The sequence below is a fragment of the Mobula birostris genome, chromosome 19 (assembly GCF_030028105.1).
Source record: "Mobula birostris isolate sMobBir1 chromosome 19, sMobBir1.hap1, whole genome shotgun sequence".
NCBI classification, from domain to species: Eukaryota; Metazoa; Chordata; class Chondrichthyes; order Myliobatiformes; family Myliobatidae; genus Mobula; species Mobula birostris.
In genome coordinates, this window is record NC_092388.1 from 32,235,349 (window position 1) to 32,257,245 (window position 21,897).

General features: G+C 38.8%; 1 protein-coding gene across 1 annotated transcript in view; it reads left to right on the forward strand.

The window, feature by feature from the left end:
- The first annotated feature begins 328 nt into the window (after positions 1-328).
- Positions 329-21,897, forward strand: part of LOC140212499 (regulation of nuclear pre-mRNA domain-containing protein 1A-like) — a 76,324-nt gene continuing 54,755 nt past the window's right edge. The window contains 2 exon segments of the mRNA XM_072283373.1: positions 329-662; positions 16,313-16,442. Of these exon segments, the coding sequence (XP_072139474.1) occupies positions 512-662; positions 16,313-16,442 (281 nt within the window). The 5' untranslated portion in view covers positions 329-511.

Consider the following 21,897-nt stretch of genomic DNA (forward strand, 5'->3'; position numbering starts at 1 on the left):
AGTCAGTTCACAGCAAACTCAGTCATCGTGCAGATTGACGCCAAGTAATGTTGCATCACCACCCTCAATACTCTTGTCATTCTGGTTTTCAATGCAAGACTACACCTGATCTCCAACAAGCTTCCAACTGAAGGAGAGCAAGTCAACTGGACAAATACCACACCTCAAACTACCAGAGTACTACTGAAAAATAACACCTTAAGTGTACTTAAAAGTCGGATTATTTTTCCTCCCTACATGAAATGTGATTGCTTTTCCCTCCACAGACGCTGCTGGGCACGACGAGCTCCCCCAGGGTTCAGTGGGCGACTGACGTCACGGCCGGCCACGGCGCCGGGCTGTAGTCTGGCCGACGGCCGATGTGCCGACGTTCGGCGGGCGACGGGGAGCGCGTTGACGTCAGGGGGAAGGCGGCCGCCATCTTGGCCGGTGCAGGTTGCTGGCGCTGCTTCTTTGTGTTGCGTTCCGCGGTGGGGAGGGGCTGCAGACAAGCTCCGCGGCCTGCGGGAGGATGTCCGCCTTCTCCGAGTCCGCTCTCGAAAAGAAACTGGCGGAGCTCAGCAACTCGCAGCAGAGTGTGCAAACTCTGTCCCTCTGGCTGATTCATCACCGCAAGCACTCCAAGACCATCGTGCTGGTGTGGCACCGGGAGCTCAGGAAAGGTGAGGCGACCCGGCCCAGCGTGGGGCAGCGCTCGGGCACCTGGGGCTGGAATACTTCCATGCAACTTTACCTGCAGCCTACAATCCGCCAGGTGCCTGTAGTGGACTCACTGAGTCTGAGCTCTGGTCAGCTCACCTACACCAATGCGATTGGAGGCAGTGCCTTTCTGTATTCAATGCACATCAGTAGGTTGTTATTAGTTGCAATGATGGCTTTATTTGTTTAAAAATCGCAGTTAACTTCGATCACCTCCTTCACTACGTTCTCATTCATTTATTTGAAAACCTCAATGCATTTTAATGCACTTGCTTAACTGACATTAGTACTGTTTTAAAAATTGCAACTTATTTTAATACAAAAACATGTATTCTCTTGTCCCTTGCTCTTGTAGTCGTCTTACTTTTATATACTTCAATTAGCAATAGCAAAATGCACTGAGTTCCTCACAGGGATGTTAACAAACAATAATTCACATTTAAACATGAACTATGCCTCAATATGAAATACATGAGCTAAGGAGATGATCTTAACCAGAGGCCAAAAAAGTGTGAGTGGTAAAGTTATGGGGGAACCTTGGGCTAGTACTGGAAAGACTTATCAAGTGTCAACGATCGTGTTGCGGTTAGCACATCACTTTACAGCGGCGCAACCAGGGTCCAATTCCTGCTGCTGTCTATCTGGAGTTTAAACATACTCCGTGTGACCGTCGGTTTCTTCCAAGTGCTCTAGTTTCCTCCCACATTCAAGAGACATTCAGTTTAGTAGGTTAATTGGTCACGTGGGTGTAATTCGGTGGTGCAGGCTCATTGGATCAGAGGGGCCTGTTACTGTGCTGTGTGCCTAAATTAAAAATTTTTCTAAAAATTAAAATTGGAGTTTCAATAGCGATGACTGAGATTAGAGAACATTGAAGATGGGACAGGAATGTTGAGCTGCTAGATGTTTAATTTCAATATAAGTCAATAAGCACAGGTGTAAACAAATTTAAATAGCAGTAGAGTTTAGGGGGATAAATTGAGAAGGTCTGGAAAAGTGTATGTTCAAGTGGTTAAGTTGAGAGCGAATTAAGACAAGTTAGTATTTCAATTGCAGATGATTTAAGGTAGGGAAGGAAGTGAGTGAAAAAGGAGACGGTGGATATAGTCCAGGTATGTGGTCAGGTTAACATAGCGTTGTAGATGGGCATTTAAATTTAGGCTATCAGGGATGGAGTTGTATCAAGTTCCGAGAGAGGTTTCAATCTTCCAAGCATACGTTTCTTTTCCTTAGTAGCTGTATGCGGGGTAAGTATTCTGGCCACTTGGGAGCTGGGAGTGGTAGGGGACAAGGACAACCGTTTACCAGATGGTTTTCAAATGGTAGTTCAAAAAAAGATGAATAAGAGTTTGAATGGCAGAATTCTTGCAACTGCTTTGAAAGAGAGGAAGTTTGCAGGAATGGATGGGGTAAGTTTCCCCCTCTCCCCAAGGGAATGGACACAGTTGTGGGTTTAAAGGAGGTAATGTCTGACAAAAGATAGTTAACAAAGGTTTTTGGGGCCAGTTAGAGGAGATGTGTAATTGGCAGGTCTGCTGAGAATAAAGACAATGGAAGTGGAGTAGGGTGCATGCATTTAAATAGTTTGCTAATTAGCCTCACTCAGGTATGGTTCCCTAACCTTCACACATCCTTGAGCGTATCAGTTGAAGAGCGCTTTGTTGATACTGCTGAAGCAAACTGGATTTGCATTTGTAGACAGAAGTTCAGTAGTTTTGCCTTTCTTTTATGAATATTGATGGCAGCAAACTAAAAATGAAGCAGTGAGAACTTTGATTTGTTTCAATCTAGTAACTAATTTGCCACCCATCCGTGGAGAACATGTCTTCAAATTCTTGATCATATCCATGCAATCATTTGTTCTGTGAGAGAATTCTGGGTTGGCTAATTATAATTAGAAATTAATGAAGAATTATTGAGTAGCTCACAGTAGGAGGAGGTTATTTGACACAAGGACTACCTGTTTTGAAGAAAACAGTACTATGAGGGATTTCAACTATTTCACCTTCATTACATTATCTTGTATAATGTAGTTGCTTTAAAAAGGCCGCAGAAAAATCTGTTATTCTTCAGCACTACACTTAGCAAGCAACCTAAGGCTTGATTCATTGCTTAAGGTAATCCCATTCCCTATCCCCAGACCAAATGCTTTTCACTTAACAAAACATAACTGAATTTGGAGGATCAACAATTTCTTTGACCATCTGGAAGAGTGGTCTGGGGCACTTTCAAATTTCCACAAATTGTATAGATAACTGAGGGATGTTGAATTCTGATTGCCATTCAAAGGGTGGGATTGTTTTCACTTCATAAATTGAAGTTGAATTGTCAGGTTGTATGCTGACCAAATTTTATTGTGTGGATGCAACACAACTAAACTCCTGGAAAGCCAAGCAAAAGAAACTGAATAGGTTTTGTCTACATCGGTTCAAAAGGAGAATGGAAGACGAAGAAATGTGCATTTTGATGCATATTCTTCCTCAAGATTCATGAAGTCCTCTTAAAATTTTATTATGAATATGAATTTATTATGGATGAATATTATTTTGGGACCTTCCAATTGCTACTCATAACTTGTTTCAAATATGTGTAAAGTAATATTCAGGCTACAAGTTGAGTGGGTAACCAAGAGGTGATGTTGAGGATATGAAGGCGAGAAATAAAGAAAATGTCCATCTGGTTCAGATAATTGGAATTTAAGAGCTCCCCAGTGGAATTGAAGTTTGGGCCCATTGTCACCCTCTTGTGGGATAATCAAAATTTAACTTGCAAGAGACAGTAAAATCCTTCACTCATGGGTGAACTTCTTAGATGTTCTCTTATGAGTTCCAAAATGCTGGTTAATCTTTAAAATCCCAACATTTTGCAATTTGATGGAGCAGCTTTCAAAAGAGAAATTGGACTTGGAGTAGCACAGAATTAGGAACAGCCTAACTGCTTGAGTTTCTATTGTGGGGATTGTCCACAACGATCTGACTGGGGTAAGCATGCTACCAACTGAAATACAACTCTGTTAATGTCTGCAACAGTATTCTCCGTTGAACGCAGTGATTGGCAGTCCATTTGCTCTCCAAATAGGGGCACGTAAGTGAAGTTAGATATTTGTATATAACACTTCGCCAATTTGCTATGCTTTTCTGAAAACTCGCACTTCGTAAGTGGAAGCTTCACTTGCAAAAGGAGTGTCCACTGCCCTTTTTCTAAGTAGACTCTGACTTTGCAATACACAGTCAGATATTCCATTGCATACCCAAAGCAATAATTCAGCACTCTGAATGTTAATGAACGACATGGATGAAGACATTCAAAGGTATGATTACTAAATATGCTAATGGCACAGAGATGGGTAGGAAAGCAAGGATACCACAAAGATGAATTGTGTGAGTGACATGGATATAAAAATCTGGAGTGTAATTTGGAAATGTGTCTGTTTTGGGAAAATAGCATGTTATCTAAATGTGAGTGCAGAGCTATTGAGATGTAAAGGGATCTGGGCACAAAAGGCTGGTATGCAGACTCAGCAGGTGAGGAAATTGCCAATGTTATTTAATGGTGGGGAGTTAAATGCAAAAGCAGAAAAGTTGTATATTAAAACCAAATCTGATGGAGAACACTACTGGTTTGGCAGCCTCTGTGATGGGAAACAGGCAGTTAACATGTTGAGCGAGACCTTCCATCTGGGTGGCTGAAGAGTGGATATAGAGAAGGCACTTGACTGAAAGAGCAATCAATAGAGAATGAATCCTTGACTGGATTTTTTCAATGAGACATTAGAACTGGGTCAATTTTAAAAATAATGCTCCCCAATTAGAACAGCTGAGGAGCAATATTTTCTCTCCTGAGAGTTGTGAAACTTTGGAACCCTTTTTCAGAAGATGGTTAAAACTGAACATTTTTAAGGCAAAGGTAAACTCTTGATAAGCAAGAATACAGGATCAGTTTACATTCAGCCACAATTTTAATAAATGTTGGAGCAGATTTGAGCGGCAATGTAGTCTACTCCTGTCCCAAATTCAATTGTTCATATATTGACAAAGCTCTGGACTGTTGACTGATAGGAATGGCTGAGTCTAAGCACAATATTAAGACATGGCTTAGAGATAACGGTATAGTAGGAAGCTGTTCAGATAGCCAAGTTCATGGGCGTTTACACAAAATGTAGGAATAGGGCTCCTTCTTCCTGAGCCACAATGGACAGGGGCTGGGTGAAATCGAGCAGAGCTGGAAGTACTGAGCAGCCTGGGCAGCTGCTCTCCCATCACAGCTGATTCTGTGATTCTCTTCGACATGTTTTTGTTCCTTTCCATCTTACAAACAGTTTGGGTTACAAATGATTTTCAGGAGCCTAACCCAGGGAATTGACTGCAATGATTACTTGTATGCTTTGCAATTTGAAGTTTAAAAAGTCTTCATGGAAACTTAACATTTGGCATTTCTAACTTGTTAGTTTTAAGTTGTTCATTCCTAGTCCATTTTTCCCTCTGCCACAAAATAATTAAAAATGATCAATAATCTTTCCTGTTCTTAATTTGTGAGCTGTTACTCATTCGCTTGACTAAATTACCAATTTACTTTAAATGGCTGTGTAGATGCCAATATATAATTGTGTATCAAACATTCTGAAATGTGACTTGTATAAAACCATCAAATTTAAAAGCAGTTACTTACTTGATAAAGAGTGTTAAAAGGTGTGGCAAAATTATTCTGATCAGTTTAAGTATCTTAAATATTTTCCAGTTCTGCTAAAAGTATATCAATTTGAAACTTAACCCTCTTTCTCTTTCCACAGGTGCAGTCAACCCTGCTTAGTCTTCCAGCATTTTCTGGTTTTATTTCAGATATCCAGATGCGCAGTTTAAAATTGTTGTTTGGACCCAAGGAGTCAAGGACAGAGGAACTCAGCTGATCTCTGCTTTTGAAATCCATATGTGTGTCTGCACATCATAATCTGCCTGCATAATTCACATTATCCAGCAATTTGGAGAAGTCAGTCATGTGACACAGAAACAGGCTCATGGACATAGTGGGACCATTTGCCATCCATCTACATTCCAGGCTCCCACTCACCTTTATTCTCATATTTCCATCAATTCCCCCTGCCCTCCCCTCACCTACACACCAGGGGCAATTTCAAGCAACCAATTAATCTGTCACCCAAGCATCTTTAGAATGTGGGAGGAAAATGGAGTACACAGGATAAATCCATGCAGTTATAGGGCAAACGTACAAATTTGCACAAACAGCAACTGAGATCAGAATTGAAACCAGGTCTGGTACTCTGGTACTGTCTATACAAGTTACACCTCTGTGGTGGCTCATTTAGAACAGTGTCTTACTCATTTGTATAAATCATTTCTCCTTTGCTGGTGGTGAGAGGAAAATGTATGTCTGTGTTCTCAATTTTTCTATAAAACCATGAAACACAGGAGCTGAATTAGGCGTTTGGCCCATCAATTTGCACAGCTTTTATTTTAATCGGACTCTGACTTCTGAGAACCTGGACTGTTGATCCAGGTTCTTAAAGTGCAAGATGGAATTATATATTATAACTGCAAAACTAAATGATTGTGAGTAGCTTACTTGGTCCACTAATGTCCTTCAGGGATGGAAATCCATACTGGTCAGGCCTATATGTTACTAAAGGTTGACGGCATTTTGCTTTTTAACTGCCCTGTCAAAATAATCCTTTAAATTGCATCAGATTCTGATTCTGGAAAGGATTAAAGCCATTTGCACCATTGGCATCAATCTTTGCTTTGTATTCTAATATGCCAAAACACAGCTAGTATGTTCACCCTGTGAAGTCAATTTCACAGAAATCTTGGATTGTGACTAAATTGAGAGAACTATTGTACAGGTTTGTCAGTTATTGTCCTTCTACACTCCTACTGATAGAATCATGTCATTCAGACAATAGCTGGATACCATCATCACAACCTTCCTGTATCCTTAATTTCTTGTGTGGGACTCATTGTTAGATACAGCTACAAGATAAGTAACCTGGTTATCCTCAACTTTGATTCTGAAATCAGCGAATGAGTCAATATTATTCTTTGTTAAGCACCACTTGAAAGGGCCATGAGCACAGTAAGGACAGACCACAATGTATACGGGTAGCATCGATACTCAATAAATTGTACAGCGGAACCACCATTAACAATCCTGGGGAAAATAAATGCCGGTCTAGAATTGTGGAAAATAGAGAAAGTTCCTTAACCTTGTCCTTCTTAATTGATCAGCAGATGTATTTGATCATGTGATGTAGTTTTCATAGATTTGTGTAGGGTCATTGACAAGATCCCATGCGGAAGTTGATCAAAAAGGTTAAAACCTGTGGAATTTGCCATAGAAATTGGTAAATTGAATCTAAAATTCGAATGTTAATCGGATGAAAAGGGTGATTGTGGAGAGTTTTGATGATTAGAAGCCAGTGATTATCATGGGATTCAGTGCTGGGGCCCTCTGCTTGTTGTCAACATAATTTGGATATACATTTAGGAAGTATGATGAGTACGTTTGCAGTTGATATAAAATTGGTGATGGTTTTGAAATGGCAGATTATGATAAATGTGAAGTGATATACTTTGGGAGCATTCAAGGAGTAAGATAATGAATAATAAGCTCTTGGGAAGCATTGAAGAGCAGAGACCACTGTACAAATCCAATGATCCCTGAAGATGGCAGCATAGGTAGAGATAAAGAAGATATGGGATAATTGTCTTCATTAGCAAAGCATAGAATAAAAGAGCAGGTTATGCTTCAACTCTGTAAATTTTGGTTAGACTGTGTGTGGAGTATGTACAGTTCCAGTCACTGAACTACAGGAATGACATGATTGTACTGGAGAGATTGCAAAGGAGATACATCAGTATGTTGCCTAGGATAGTTTTACAGTTTTATGGGAAGACTAGGTTAGCTATATTTGTTTTTCATGGAGTGGAGTAGGTGGTTTGGATTCGGGTATACAAAAATCTGAAGGGCATAGCTAGGATAGAAAGAGACTTTTACCCCTAGCAGAGATCTTTAAAACTAAAAAGATCAGTTTTAGAGTATGAAGTTTAGAAGGGATCTATAGAAGAACTTTTTGTCAGCCAAGGGAGTGGTTGGAATTTGGAACATGCTGTCCAAGTAGGTGATGGATCTTAAAATATTGAAGTACCATGGCTGTTAATAAGGTTCTAGAAAATGGTGGTAGTGTAGATAGTTACTTGAGAGTCACCGTGAACATGGGCCATCGGGCCTGATTGTCTGCTGACTAACTCAATGATTACTACCAATAGCCCAGTCCTAGTTTGATATCATGGATACTCTGCCATTTTACAGTCAAGACTGATTTCACAGAAGACACATTAGCAGAATTGCATTCAAACAGCCTCAGACTTGTGATCCAGGGTATCCTTGTACTGCTAAGCAATAGTTCAACTCTGGCTTATTAATGAATATAGAATGGCATTTTGAGAGCAGTAACATCGATGTGCAAAGATGATTCGTTGTCTGAGGATGCTGTTATGGAGTAGCATGTGCACATTAAACATTGGAACCAGCATGTCTGGAACAGCCCCACTGTAAACCATATTCAGATATGAATATGGTGGACAATTTTGCAGCTAAAGGGAATTGACTATTAAGAATAGCCCTGTCCTTGATGCCTAAACATCCTGAATGAAAAACACAAGAATGAATTAGTGTGTTCCAGTTAATCAGAGCAGCCGCTTATTTGGGACACTATGCTGCTTAATTTGGACAGGAGGCTGTTGTCAAACAGTTTCTAACTCGTGTCAGCTGTGTGAACTTGTGTGGCCATTAGGTTACATCATGCTTAGAGTGAATATTTTTAAATAGCATAAGTTTCATGTGTCTGTGTTCAAAAAGCAGGGATTTTTTGTCACTGATACTTGGCGAGAAATAAGTTGGAAGACAACTCAGAACTGTTTTGCGCACTGGTTTCAAGCTTTCAAGTTTGGAGATACCAGAAATGGCCAAGAGTGAACATCAAGTGATTTCACTGCTTCAGGTTAGGAGTTACAAAGAATTGGAAGGAATCAGGTTTAATATCATAGGCATACGTCGTGAATTTTTTTAATTTAGCAGTACAATGCAATACATGATAAGTATTTTTTAAAATTAATAAATGAATTACAGTAATATATATTAAACAGTTAAAAATAGTGGTGCAAAAACAGAAATAATAAAAAAGTGAGGTAGTGTTCATGGGTTCAATGTCAGTTTAGGAATCAGATGGCAGAGGGGAAGAAGCTGTTCCGGAATTGCTGAGTGATGGCCTTCAGGCTTCTGTACCTCCTTCCTGGCGGTAACACTGAGAAGGGGCATGTCCTGGGTGATAGGGTCCTTAATAATGAATGCCACCTTTCTGGGGCACTGCTCCTTAATGTCTTGGATAATTTAGAGGCTAGTACCCAAGGTGGATTTGACTAATTTTTACAACTTTCTGTAGCTTCTTTCAACTATGTGCGGTTCCTAAACCACCCCCCCCCCCCATACCAGACAGTGATTCAGCCAGTCAGAATACTGTCCACGGTACAACTGTAGAAGTTTTCAAGTGTTTTTAGGTGACAAACCAAATCTCCTCAAACTCCTAATGAAATATAGCTGCTGTCATGCCACCTTTATAGCTGATTTGATATACTGGGTCCAGGTTAGATCTTACAAGATAATGACTTCCAGGAACATGAAATTGCTCACTCTCTGTTTCTGATCACTCTGAGGATTGATTTGTGTTCCCTCATCTTACCATTTCTGAAGTCCACAATCAGCTCTTTGGTCTTACTGATGTTGAGTGCAAGGTTATCGCTCCTGTACACCCTCTTGTCTCCATCTGAGATTCTGCCAACAATCAACAAATTTATAGATGGCATTTGAGCAATGCCTAGCGCACAGTCATGGATATAAAGAGAGTAAAGCAGTGGGTTAAGCACACATCCTCCAGGTGTGCCAGTGTTGATCATCAGCAAGGAGGCGATGTTATTACCAATCTGCACAGATTGTGGTCTTCCAGTTAGGAAGTCAAGGATCCAATTGCAGAAGGAGGTACAGAGGCCCAGGTTCTATGGCTTTTCAATCAGGACCGTAGGAATTATGGTGTTAAACACTAAGCTAGTCAAGGAACAGCATCCTGACATAGGTGTTTGTATTGTCCAAGTGATCTAAGGCTTAGTGAAGAGCAATTGAGATCATGTCTTCCATAGACCGATTGTGGCGATGGGTCCAGGTCCTTACTGAGGCGGGAGTTGATTCTAGCCATGACTAACCTTTCAAAGCATTTCATCTTCATAGATGTGAGTGCTCCTGGATAATGGTCATTAAGACAGCTCACTGCTCCTCTTGGGCACTGATAATTGTTGTCCTTTTGAAGCAGGTGGGAACTTCCGACTAGCAGTGAGAGATTGAAAATCATCTTGATTGTTGAAATAAAAATGAAGATTTGGAAAATGCAATCATCGAAAGCATTGTATGAAGGCAGTCCATTATCTGCACTAGGTTTTTGCACTGATTTTGTTATTTACAGCCATCAAAAGTACACAGCCCCATACACTGGATAAATACCTCCATCGCTAACTATTAGTAACTAATACAGTTTTATAGTACTGGGGAAGTATTGATAGTGTTCCAACTTGTTATGTATTTCATGTAAATACGTAAATATGTTACTTAGTTAAACAGTGGTTTCTCTTTTATACAGTTCTAACTATTTCCATGAAACTTCAGCTAATTGAGCTAAAATGTACTGGTCCCAAAGTGTCCCAATTAACTGGAATCCACCGTATTTATATCCACGTGCTGAGTAATGATCCAATTTGATAATTTTTTTATAGTTTAATGAAAAGCAGTTCCTATCTAAGTATTCTATGACAAATAATTCTTCTTTAATCTAGAGCTTTTGTTAATCAAACTCAAGTTAGCAATGTAATAGGACACTCCTTTGCTCAAGCTCCATCCATCTTAAACAGCTACCAACAATCTTGCAGCTGGCTGCAATTGGTACCAGGCACTTAATCTGCAGGTGTAGCTGCATAGTAATTCATAACTAGAAAAGGTGTACAGGTACTGAAGCATCAACTTCCTCAGGAAATCCCTGTAAGTTGAGTGCTGCAGACCCATTTTGTAATACTGGACTTGTAAATTAAAGGCATGTTAAAAATAATATGCACTCATGATTTCTTAAGGGTATATTTGTTGAGGATAGACAGATTTTGACTAAAAGTTTAAACTTTGGGCTATTTTAAATATTTTAGAAACAGAACGGGGAAATGCATATTGTGTAAAGAATTAACCCATACTAGATCGGGTTAATTGTTCTAAATGTCAAAATTAATTTGTTCATTAACTCAAAGGGCAATATGGATAAGCATCCAAATGTGCTACAGAAGTTTTCTAACCTGTAGATGAACTGAAAATGTGCAAAATCTAACCAACTTCAAAGAGCAATTATAAAGGCAGTCTGTTATTACAAATCTGTAAACTTGTACAAAACTTAGTTTATTTTAATTTGTCAAATTCCTCCTAAGAATATTTAATAAAAATACAAATATTGCTATATTGTACTTACACTTAGAAGTTGCTCATACTGAGCAAATATGTTAATTTTAACTTTCCAGAGTTCACATTAAATTCACCCAAGTAATTGAATATATCTCCTATGCTGTTACTGTATCGAAACATTGACTCCTGTAGATGCATCATTTTCTCCACCTACAGCATGAAACACGCCACTCAGTTCATTGTACCTGCAGTTACTCTGTTAAATGAATTACCAGCTTCTGCTAGATAATCTCAATACCAGTAACAAATTCAGGACATACTGGAAACACTAAGCAGGGCAGGCAGCTGATTTGGAGAGTAGTTACCATTTCAGATTGAAGACTTCCAGTCAGGAGTGGAGGCTGAGTTTTTGTTTCATTCTTTGTTGCTGGTTACATTCATTTGACTTTCAAACCTCTGGTTGCGGATGGTCAAAAATGGTTAACCTTGTTTAATAGAACCCTTCATAAATTTGAACATCTGTTTTTTTTCTGCTCTGAGGTGAATAATGCTGTTTTTTTTCCATCTCACCAAATTATTCAGTTTCTTCAACCATCTTAGTTAATCTATTCTGCAGCTTTTTGAGGCCTTGATATTTTTTCCGAAAATGTGTTGAGAATTTAACTCAGTAATTTACTGATTTTTGTTTTAAATAAAGTTTTACCTTAATATGCTTTTGTTTCAATGCCTCTGTTTATAATTCCCAGGACTTAACTTCTGTAACGTTTGTGACGCAAGTGAATAGGTTGCTTTAATTTTAGATGTTTTATTGCAAGATTTTCTTAACCTTGTAATTTTCATATGCAGGTAAGCAGCACTGAGTGTTAGAGTCCTAGGTGTTGGAACAAATTAAGTGTAGTTACACTATGGAGTGTACTGAATGTGAACTTTGAATTAAGGACTATGGTATAAAGACAAGTGTGACTTTACATGTAAAGCAAAACAAAACAGCTGATATTTGGTTGGTTGCTATTGATACCAAATACAAATTGACATAGGCAATAAAATAACATTTGAATAAATGGTTCAAAGATCGGTGTGGAAGAAAGATCGATTATGGAAGCAATGGGATTCATCTTACGGGCACAGGCACCAATATTAGGAACAACCATTTTATGTTTTAGGTTTTGTTTAATCAAGCTGGCATCTATGTGTAAGATTGAATATCTAGGTATAGAGATTAGGTTTTAACTAAAATAGTTGACGGAGTTAGGTTGAGTGGACATTTGTGAAGGTAAAGGAAATGAATGGAATAGCCCCTGGTTACCATTACCAATTACACTACAGTAACAAATGTAGTATAGTAAATGCGTCCAATTGAGTCAGGGCAGGGGGAAATGGCAAAAAAGACAAAATTGAAATGATGACAAAATCCTGAAAAGAGAACTCAATGGGTCAAGCAGCATCTGTGGAAAGAACCAGTTCCAGGCTGAAGACCAACCGAAGTGAGAAAGTTAGTAAAGACAGTGGATAAAATGATTTTAACCTACCTGCTTACTACAAATGAGAAAATCTGCGGATGCTAGAAATCTAAGCAACTCTCACAATATGCAAGAGGAACTCAGCAGGCCAGGCAGCATCTATGGCAAAGAGTACAATTGAGGGTTCAGGCTGAGACCTTTCATCAAGACTGCTGAGTTCCTCCATCATTTTTTGTGTGTTACCTGCTTATTTAATGGCTACAACTCTTCACCATATAACTGAATGAAGGGATGTGGCCATTAAATAGGTAAGTAAATTAAAATTGAAAGTTCATTACCTGAAGCCCACAATATTGATGACCTAATAGACGAGAGGAATATTATTGCAGAGATCATGTGGAAGTAAGTATTCCGAGAGACTTTTTCAGCAAAATGCAGTTGAATGGAAAGGGGTACCCCAATAAAGAATGGTATGAAGACAATTGAGGTCTCAGATGAAATCTCAATAAGTAAAGAGAAGAAAACGTTGGTGAGAGACTGCAACTCTCCACAAATTTATGATATAAATGAGAAAATTAGAGGCTTGTGTAATAGACTTTAACCTACAAATAATACTGATCAAATTGGGTTAGAATAATTGTGAAGGACAAATTACTAGTGAACAAAATAATTTTCTAGGTCTAAGTATGGTAGAACCACTGAAGGAATAAGCTGTTTTTAAATTGACTTTGTATAATGTGAATGTTAATAATTGTATAGTTTATATTGTGTAGTTAGAGGTCTTTAGGGAAGAATAATCATTTACAAAGAATTTACATAAAAGATTGTTAGTTCCATCTGAAACCCAGATTTGGAATGTAATCATAGCAAACAAGGTATAAAGTATATGATGTTTGTGGTAGATTGGGAAAATTGCATTAAAAGATACAACAGTGAACAAATCAGTGGCTAAAGTTGAAAGAATAAGTAGTGCACTTGTGCATATGTGCACTTAATATGTCAAATCTCAAGAGTAAAGTGAACTAATGGTAACTAACAAAACTATGTGGGATTATAGGAAAAGGCTGTTGTGTGAAATAGCTATCAGATTGAGATTTGTGAAAATATCAGAATTCAACATTACAGCTCCAAGATGTTGAAAAGGAAAGAGGAATATGAGAATAATCAGAAACAAAAGTATTGCAGAGGCTTCGAGGAAATGATTGACAGAAATCTTTAAGTTGCCCCTTGTAAACTGATTCAAACGAATTTGGAAAATGCCATCAAAATTGAATGAAGAAGGCGCGAGCAAACTGGAACTAATGGAACATAATTGAGAAGTTACCATTAAGGAGTAAATGGCACTGAAAGTTGATAAATACTCGGGGTCTCATGGCCTGTAACACAGGGTTTTGAAAGAAATTGCTATGGAAGTGGTTATCTTTCAAAATCCAATTAATTCTAGACCAAATCTCCTCCTATTAAAAAGTAGCAAAAGTAAATTTACTTCAAAGAACGGAAACTAAGAGGTGACTGACTAGTTGGTCTCGTATGAGAAATAGAGGAAATACTAGAATTATTTATTAAGGAAGTGGTGACTGAGAATTTAGATTGTATTTAAAGGAATAGATGAGTGTAAACCGGATGATGTTTATTTGGACTTTGGTAGGCCCGTGATAAAATGCTACTGAGGTTATTGAGCCAAAGTAGAGCATTCATGATTGTGAGTAATATATTGGCATGGATCTGGTTAACACAAACAAAAGTGAGAATAAATTTGTAAGTCCAGATTGCATGACTGTGCTTCTCCAAGCATCAGCACTGGAGTTTCAGCTGCTCATAATCTACATCAGTTTTTTGGTCAAGGATAGTTTGATGTATCCAAATTGTTAAAGTTACATAGTTCATGTTTCTATGGCTTGTGAGAAGGATATAATTTATTGTTGAAAAATACAAGTTCATCACTGTGGCACAATTATAGAGTGTCTCCCATTTGGTGAGAAATTAAAAGCTTTTAGTGTCCTAAAGGACCTGAGTAACCTTGTTTTTTTTTAAAAAAAACTGGAAGAGCAGAAAGAACAAGCATTCAGGAAGATGATCAGTGTGTTGTGTTTTTATTTCAGGAAGGTTTGAATGCTAGAGTTAAGGTTTCATTTCTGTCGGGCCTAAGTAAAGCACTAGCTGGAAAAGACTGATCTTGGTCACCATATCCAAGGAAGGATGTAGTTGTGATGAGCAATACTCCAAGGGTTCGGTAGATTAAATCCAAGTACATCGGGGAGGGAGTGTTTGGAAACAGCATGTGTCTCAAGATAAGGATTCTGCTGTTCAGCAGATGAGAAGAAATAGCTTTGCTCAGCAAGTAATGAATATTCAGAATTCTCTGAGACATTTTCTGTGGTTGAAATTGAAAGTTATTTTTAGATTCATATTAAGGAATATGGGCTTACTGCAGGAATGTTGTGCCCTGCTCAACAATTAGCCATGATCTTACTTAATGGCAGAGCCTGATTGCTTTTCGCTATTTCTTGTGTTGACCTTACAGGATCAAAAAATTGTATATGTGAACTCCTGGTATTTCCGTTGTTGTCTCTTTAAAATTATACGTGTTAATTTTTCATTCTTTCTTTGCAAATGTGTTGCTCCACACTTCATTAAATTCCATCTGCCATATGTCTGCTCATTTCATCAGTCTGGCTGTTAGTCTGTTAATTTCTTTACTGCCTACTATATTTCAAAGTTTATAGGCTTTTAAAAAAATTGCCAAGTATGCCAGTATGATCTTGATTTTTATTTAAGACATGTCTAAGTGCTACCTTAAGGTTGTCATAGCTGGGGAGAGATCATGGTATAAGCTCCCACTACCTATTAAATGCTTTTGATGGTGTGTGTTTCAGATAACCTCTGACAACCAAGTCGTACTTGGCTTAGCTACTAAGACCAATTGAACCATTTCTATTGATAGAAGGGAGGAAGGCAGGTTATGATGCTTTAAAACCAGTTGCTTTGGGTAGTGGGGGCTCGTCAGCTGTGGTTGGCGGCTCATCTAGGAGGAGGAAAATTCTGAAAAACTGTTGCTGCCTTGTATACCCACTCATGAGGAAAGCTTCGTGAGCAAACGCTGAGGGAAAAATCTGGAGCTCAAGTCCCTAAGGCAGTCCGATGTCAAGTTCAATGCTAACTGGTATCTGTATTGCCACTGGTGCAAATTGTATTGCTCTCTGCTGTTCCTTTGTATTCATCAGCTGTGAGGAGAGGGGAAGCCTGTTGCATGGCTTCCATATCGTACTGCTCCGGCTTCTATATCATGTAGACAGCTAGGACGCAACATCCACGGTCAACTCCAACCAACAGAAGGCCTCATAAGCGCTACCTATGTGAAGGGGTTAGGAGACAACCCTTCCCTCCAGTCTGGGAAAACCCCAGTCACCACAACGGCCCGGTTTCCGGCTCACGGCCAAATTTCTTTGAGGCTGTTATTGCTCTGTATGCTGTTTTGCTACAATGCTAAAAAGATTAAAACACTAAATGCAAAAGAATGTTTAATTATTGTTGCAGTTTGTGCATTGTTGTGTTATTGTGTTGATTTATTTTGATAACTTGCAAAAAAAAAAAGCCAGCATAATCAATTGTTAGAACTTATATTCTTTTACCAATTTCTTTTTTGTCTACAGCTAAACCAAGTAGAAAACTGACTTTCCTTTATCTGGCAAATGATGTGATCCAGAATAGCAAGAAAAAGGGGCCAGAATTTACCAAGGACTTTGCGCCAGTTTTGTTGGATGCATTTTCACATGTTTCAAGGTACACTGTGTTCAATAAAAATGTGACTGATTTACACTTGCCATATTTACATTGTAAATTCTGGAATATTGTTTTTTTAAAATAGAAATGTAAGATTTATAGCTTTTATTGAATTGAGCTGCCCTCTTTTCCCTTTGTATAATGACTGATGTAATCTCTTAATCTCTTTTTGTTATTTCATTCTCTCAAATGCACTTTAAACATAAATACTGTGAAGTAATGGGCATCTTATTTGAATGTTATAACCTAAGTTATGTTTGGGAAATGTCTGCTGAAATTCAATTACCCACGCTAAATTTCAGTTAAGAATTTTGCCTTGTATTGGAAAGCATTTTATTTAATGTTTTGAGGTAAGTATAGGCTCTTTCAGTTGTATATAATCATAAACAAAATGATTTTATTTTCTTACCCTAGAGTTCCAGTACATTGTTGTCCAAGGCATCCTGTGCTGTTAAGTACGTAGCCTTCCCAGCTAATTAACCATAATACTCTTGGATGGGTACAAAGTATAGAACTCTGGAATATTGATGCTGTTTGGTTCAGCCTCTCACATCATTCTTCCACTGTCTAGCTCCAATGAGCAGTGCAGTCCTGATTGCCTTTTTTTGGCCCTGTTAAACTTCACTGGAAATGCACCAATTGGGAGAGTGGAAAGATGGGGCATGGGAATTAGAGTGACGGAGATGAACAATCATGCCATGATCACTGAACTAATACACAACACTGCACTAAATACAGTGAAATGACAGTAAAGGTAAACCAATCGAGACAAAGGAAATGCACCACTCCTTCAGATTAAAGTTTTAAGAATATAAAGTGGTACCATTCTGTATCTAAAGTTACCTCAAAAGAAAATCCATTTGCCTGAAAGACAACATTCTCTTTCCATCACCATCCACCCATCATTGCTTCCAATCATAAAGATCATCCGACGTTGAGAGCCCAGTATTAAGGAGACTTGACCAGTGCTGTAGCAACAAAGAGCCAGGTAAGTGTTAATTCAGTTCCTAGCAGTCAAAGGAATCAGACCAAGGCTGACCCACCAATTCATACAGAAAAACTCAAGTGTTATTGCTGCAAGAAAAAACATTTTAGTGAAATAAAAGAAGAATGTCATATATTTTGCATACAGGCACCCCAGGGTTATGAATGCCTAATTTAAGAAATTCCCTTCCATGCCTTTAATCGTAGAGAAGTAGAGCACAGAAACGGGCCTTTTGGCCCATCTAGTCCATGTTGAAATCATTGACCCTGCACCAGGACCAAATTTGCCAAAAGCTTTCTTTACAACCTTATCTACCTGTGATGGCACTTCCAATGAATTCTTTATTCTACTACACTCCTCAGTACCCTACCGTTCATGGAGTAAGACCTACCCTTGTTGGTCCTACCAAAGTGCTAAACCTCGCACTTGTCTGCATTAAATTCTATCTGCTATTTTTCCAGTTGATGCAGATCCCTCTGCAAGCCATGATAACTTTCCTTACTGTCTACTACATCCCAATCTAAATATCATCTGCACATTGACTGATCCAATTGACCGCATTATCATCCAGATCACTGATATAGAAGACAAACAACAAAGGACCCAGCACCGATCTCTGGGGCACACCACTGACCTCCAATCAGAGAGGCAACCCTCTATGACCACTCTCTGGCTTCTCCCGCAAAGCCAACGCCTAACCCAATTTACTACCAGTTCACTCCCGTAATATTAAATTCAAAAGTCATATATGCATATAATCATTCCTATAAATGGTAGAACTAGTTTCCTTGCACTCTCCACTTATAGTACTTGTTCTTTCTAATAAGTGATAGGCGATTTTGATGCTATTTATTACAATATTTATGAAGAATGGTTGCCATATCAAGGGAATTATGTGTATTTTACGACTTATGGACAAAAGCGACTGCATACGTTTGTGTAATCAGAATATAATCATTACCTGGAGATGGCACCAATTCCAAATTAGACTTCACAGCTACACTCATCTGCACTCACATGCCCACCCTTGGCATTTGCTTCCGGCTTATTCAGTGTGTGAAATAATGGCTAAAGTCGGTTCATTTTGGACATTACCCAATTTGCCTCTTGCTGTGCTCATCAGAGAACAGCAGAGAAATGATTGGCTAAGCTGAGGGGTCCGATGCACTTGCCATCTGACATAGCATCTGCCCTTTATGGAAGAATAGGATGTAGTTTAGCATTAAATGTATTTTAATTTGGTGTATCTTTTTATTGAATCTCATTGAACAGTTTTAGTGTTCCTTATAGACTTGGCTGCCAGGACCTTCTAGCAGCTTTGAGGTCCAACTGTTGAAGACTGGTGAAATGCACTGCACAGAACACACTGTACATTTCAGTTATGGTGGTCAATTTAATCAGTCAGCAGTTTCCTAAACATGCTAGGTTAGGTGGATGCTATTGATGACAATAGCAATCTCTGTGGAGAACTGAACCATGTGCCAGTTACCAATAAATGTCTGTTACAAGCTATTTCAAACTCCCTGGAAAAATCTTTGATTGGGGAGTCCTCTAAATTGATGAAATCTGCAGTAAAGCTCTAATAATCTTGTTTTCCAATTGCTTGGAAATCCTAATAGTGCAGCCAGGACTGCAGTTCCCACACTTCCTTGAAACTTCTGGAGCCCCAATTTCCACACTCCAGTTCACTAGAAAATTTATTACTCTCCCGTGTAACATATAAAAATTTGAATTAAATGTGCATTGCATTATTTAGAGATCTGATCCAGAAAATCTGGTAATTCAATACTAGTCCCAAGTGTGCTAAGTTAAGTGTTTTACAGTACAAAGCTTGGCACTTGTCATGCTGATCATAAAATATTGCAAGTTCCTGTTGTGCAGTATGGCATCTTATCCAGCTCTCCTTTGTCACCAGGTCTTGGTATTATGCCTAGCTTTCTTATTATACCTCTACACTTAATTCACCGATGAGAGATAAAATTGTACAGTTGCGAGAAAAAGTTTGTGAATCCTTTGCATTTACCTGGTTTTCTGCATTAATTACTCATAAAATGTGGTCTGATCTTCATCACAATAGTAGACAAACACAATCTGCCTAAACTAGTAGCACACTTTGTACTTTTCATGTCTTCATTGAATACATTGTTTAATCATTCACAGTTTAGGCTGAAAAAACTATGTGAACCCTTGTATTTAATAATTGGTAGAAGCTCCTTTAGCAGCAGTAACCTCCACCGAACGTTTCCTGTAACTGCTGGTCAGACTTGCACAACAGTGAGGAGGAAGTTTAGACCATTCCTCCATACAAAACTGTTTTAGTTCATCAATATTTCTGGGTTATCTTGCATGGACAGCCCTCTTCAGGTCATGCGGCAGCTTCTCAGTTAGGTTAAGGTCTGGTCTGACGGGCCATTCCAAAACACAAATATTCTTTTTAAACTTTTCTGTTGTTGATTTACTTTTATATTTCAGGTCATTGTCTTGTTGCATCATCCAATTTCTATTAAGCTTCAGGTGAAGGATCGCTACCCTGACTTTTCCTGTAAAATGTCATGATACAATTTTGAGTTCATTGTTCCCTCAACGGTTGCAAGCTGTCCAGGCCCTGAGGCAGCAAAACAGCCCCAAACCATGATGCTCTTTCCACCATGCTTCACAGCTGGGATGAGGTTTTGGTGTTGGTGTGCAGTGCCTTCTTTCTGTAAACGTGGCAGTGTACATTTCTGCCAAATAGTTCAACTTTTGTTTCATCTGTAAACAGAGCATTGTCCCAGAAGTGCTGTGGAACATCCAGGTGGGCTTTTGCAAACTTGAGAGGTGCAGTAATGGTTTTTTTGGAGGGCAGTGGTTTCCTTCGGGTATCCTTCCATGAATGCCATTCTTGTTCAGTGTTTTTCTTGTAGTGAGCGCGTGTTAAAGTCTCTGTTCAAGTTCTAGAGATTTCTGCAGGTCTTTTGCTGTTATGTTTGGGTTCTTTTTCATCTCCTTCAGCATTGCACATTGTACTCTTGGTGTAATCTTTGCAGGATGGCCACTCCTAGGGAGAGTAGTAACAGCCCTGAATTCCTTGGTTTGTAAACAATTTCTGTTACTGCAGGTTAATGAACACATGGGTCTTTAAAAATGCTTTTGAGGCCTTTTCCAGCTTTGTGCATCTCTACAGTTTTCTAAGATCCTCTGAAAATGGTGCACATAAATTGTCAGTAACACTACTTTGTGTCTTTTTTTTAATAGGGCAGGACACCTCTACAACACAGACCTTCAATCTCATCTCATTGATTGGAACACCTGACTCCAAATAGCTTTTGTAGAAGGCATTACCCCAGATGTTTTGAACCTAGACTAAGATTGTTTAAATGGTGTACTCAGTATTGATGAAGTTGTACAATTGTTTGTGTTATTAGTTTAGGCAGATTGTGTTTGGCTATTATTGTGACTTAGATGAAGATCAGACCACATTTTATGAGTAATTAATGTAGAAAACCAGGTTATTGCAAAGGATTCACAAACTTGCAACTGTATGTTTATTCCACTGCAGGTACAAGAACATTAGACATAAGTGCCTTTTAGGCCATTCAGCCCATTGAGTCTACTCCACAATTGGATTATTATTCCCTCTCAACCCCAACCCCATTCACTACCTTTTTCACATAACCTTTGATGCCTTTATTAATGAAGAACCAATAAAACTCCACTGTACATATACCCAGTGACTTGTCCTCCTCAACCATCTATGGCTATGAATTCCACACATTCACCACTCTCTGGCTAAAGAAATTTTTCCTCATCTGTATTTTAAAAGTCATCCTTAATTCTGAGGCTGTGCCCTCTTGTCCTAGGCTAACCCACTGCTGAATTGGCTGTCTCTAGTCTCTCCAGGCCTTTCAATAAGATTCACACCACCCCCCCCCAACCATCATACGAATCTCCAGTAAGTAAAGGCCCAGAGCCATCAATGCTGCAAGTACCCTCTGAAAAAAACATTCTTGAATTGTAAGCCAACAGATTGCAATTTTCTGTACTGTGGTTAAATACAGCCCCCACCCTCAAGGTGTGGAGCAACGAGTCTACATCTGGAAATGTATAAATAACACAACGGTGGCTTCAAAGCATTCAAATATTCCATATAGCTAGTAAAATATTTTTGGATTGTGGTTCTTCAAGGTTCATTCAATACAATAGTCTGTTCAGTACAACTTGCCCATATCCGTAAATAGTTACAGTTCCACCTGGCAGATCTAAACCTTCCTCTCATCTCTTTTGCATTCTCACTATTAACCAGAACCAAGCAAGCTGTTTCACTCATGTAGAGGTTGCAAGTCCACGTAAACTATGCATGATATACTGCTGTAAAACGTATGACTGTTTCTGTTTGGAATTACCTGTTTCTGCATGAACATAATTGTACATTATCTTTATAAAACCATTCAATGTGAGAGTCACCTGTATTTGTATATCCTGAATAAAATG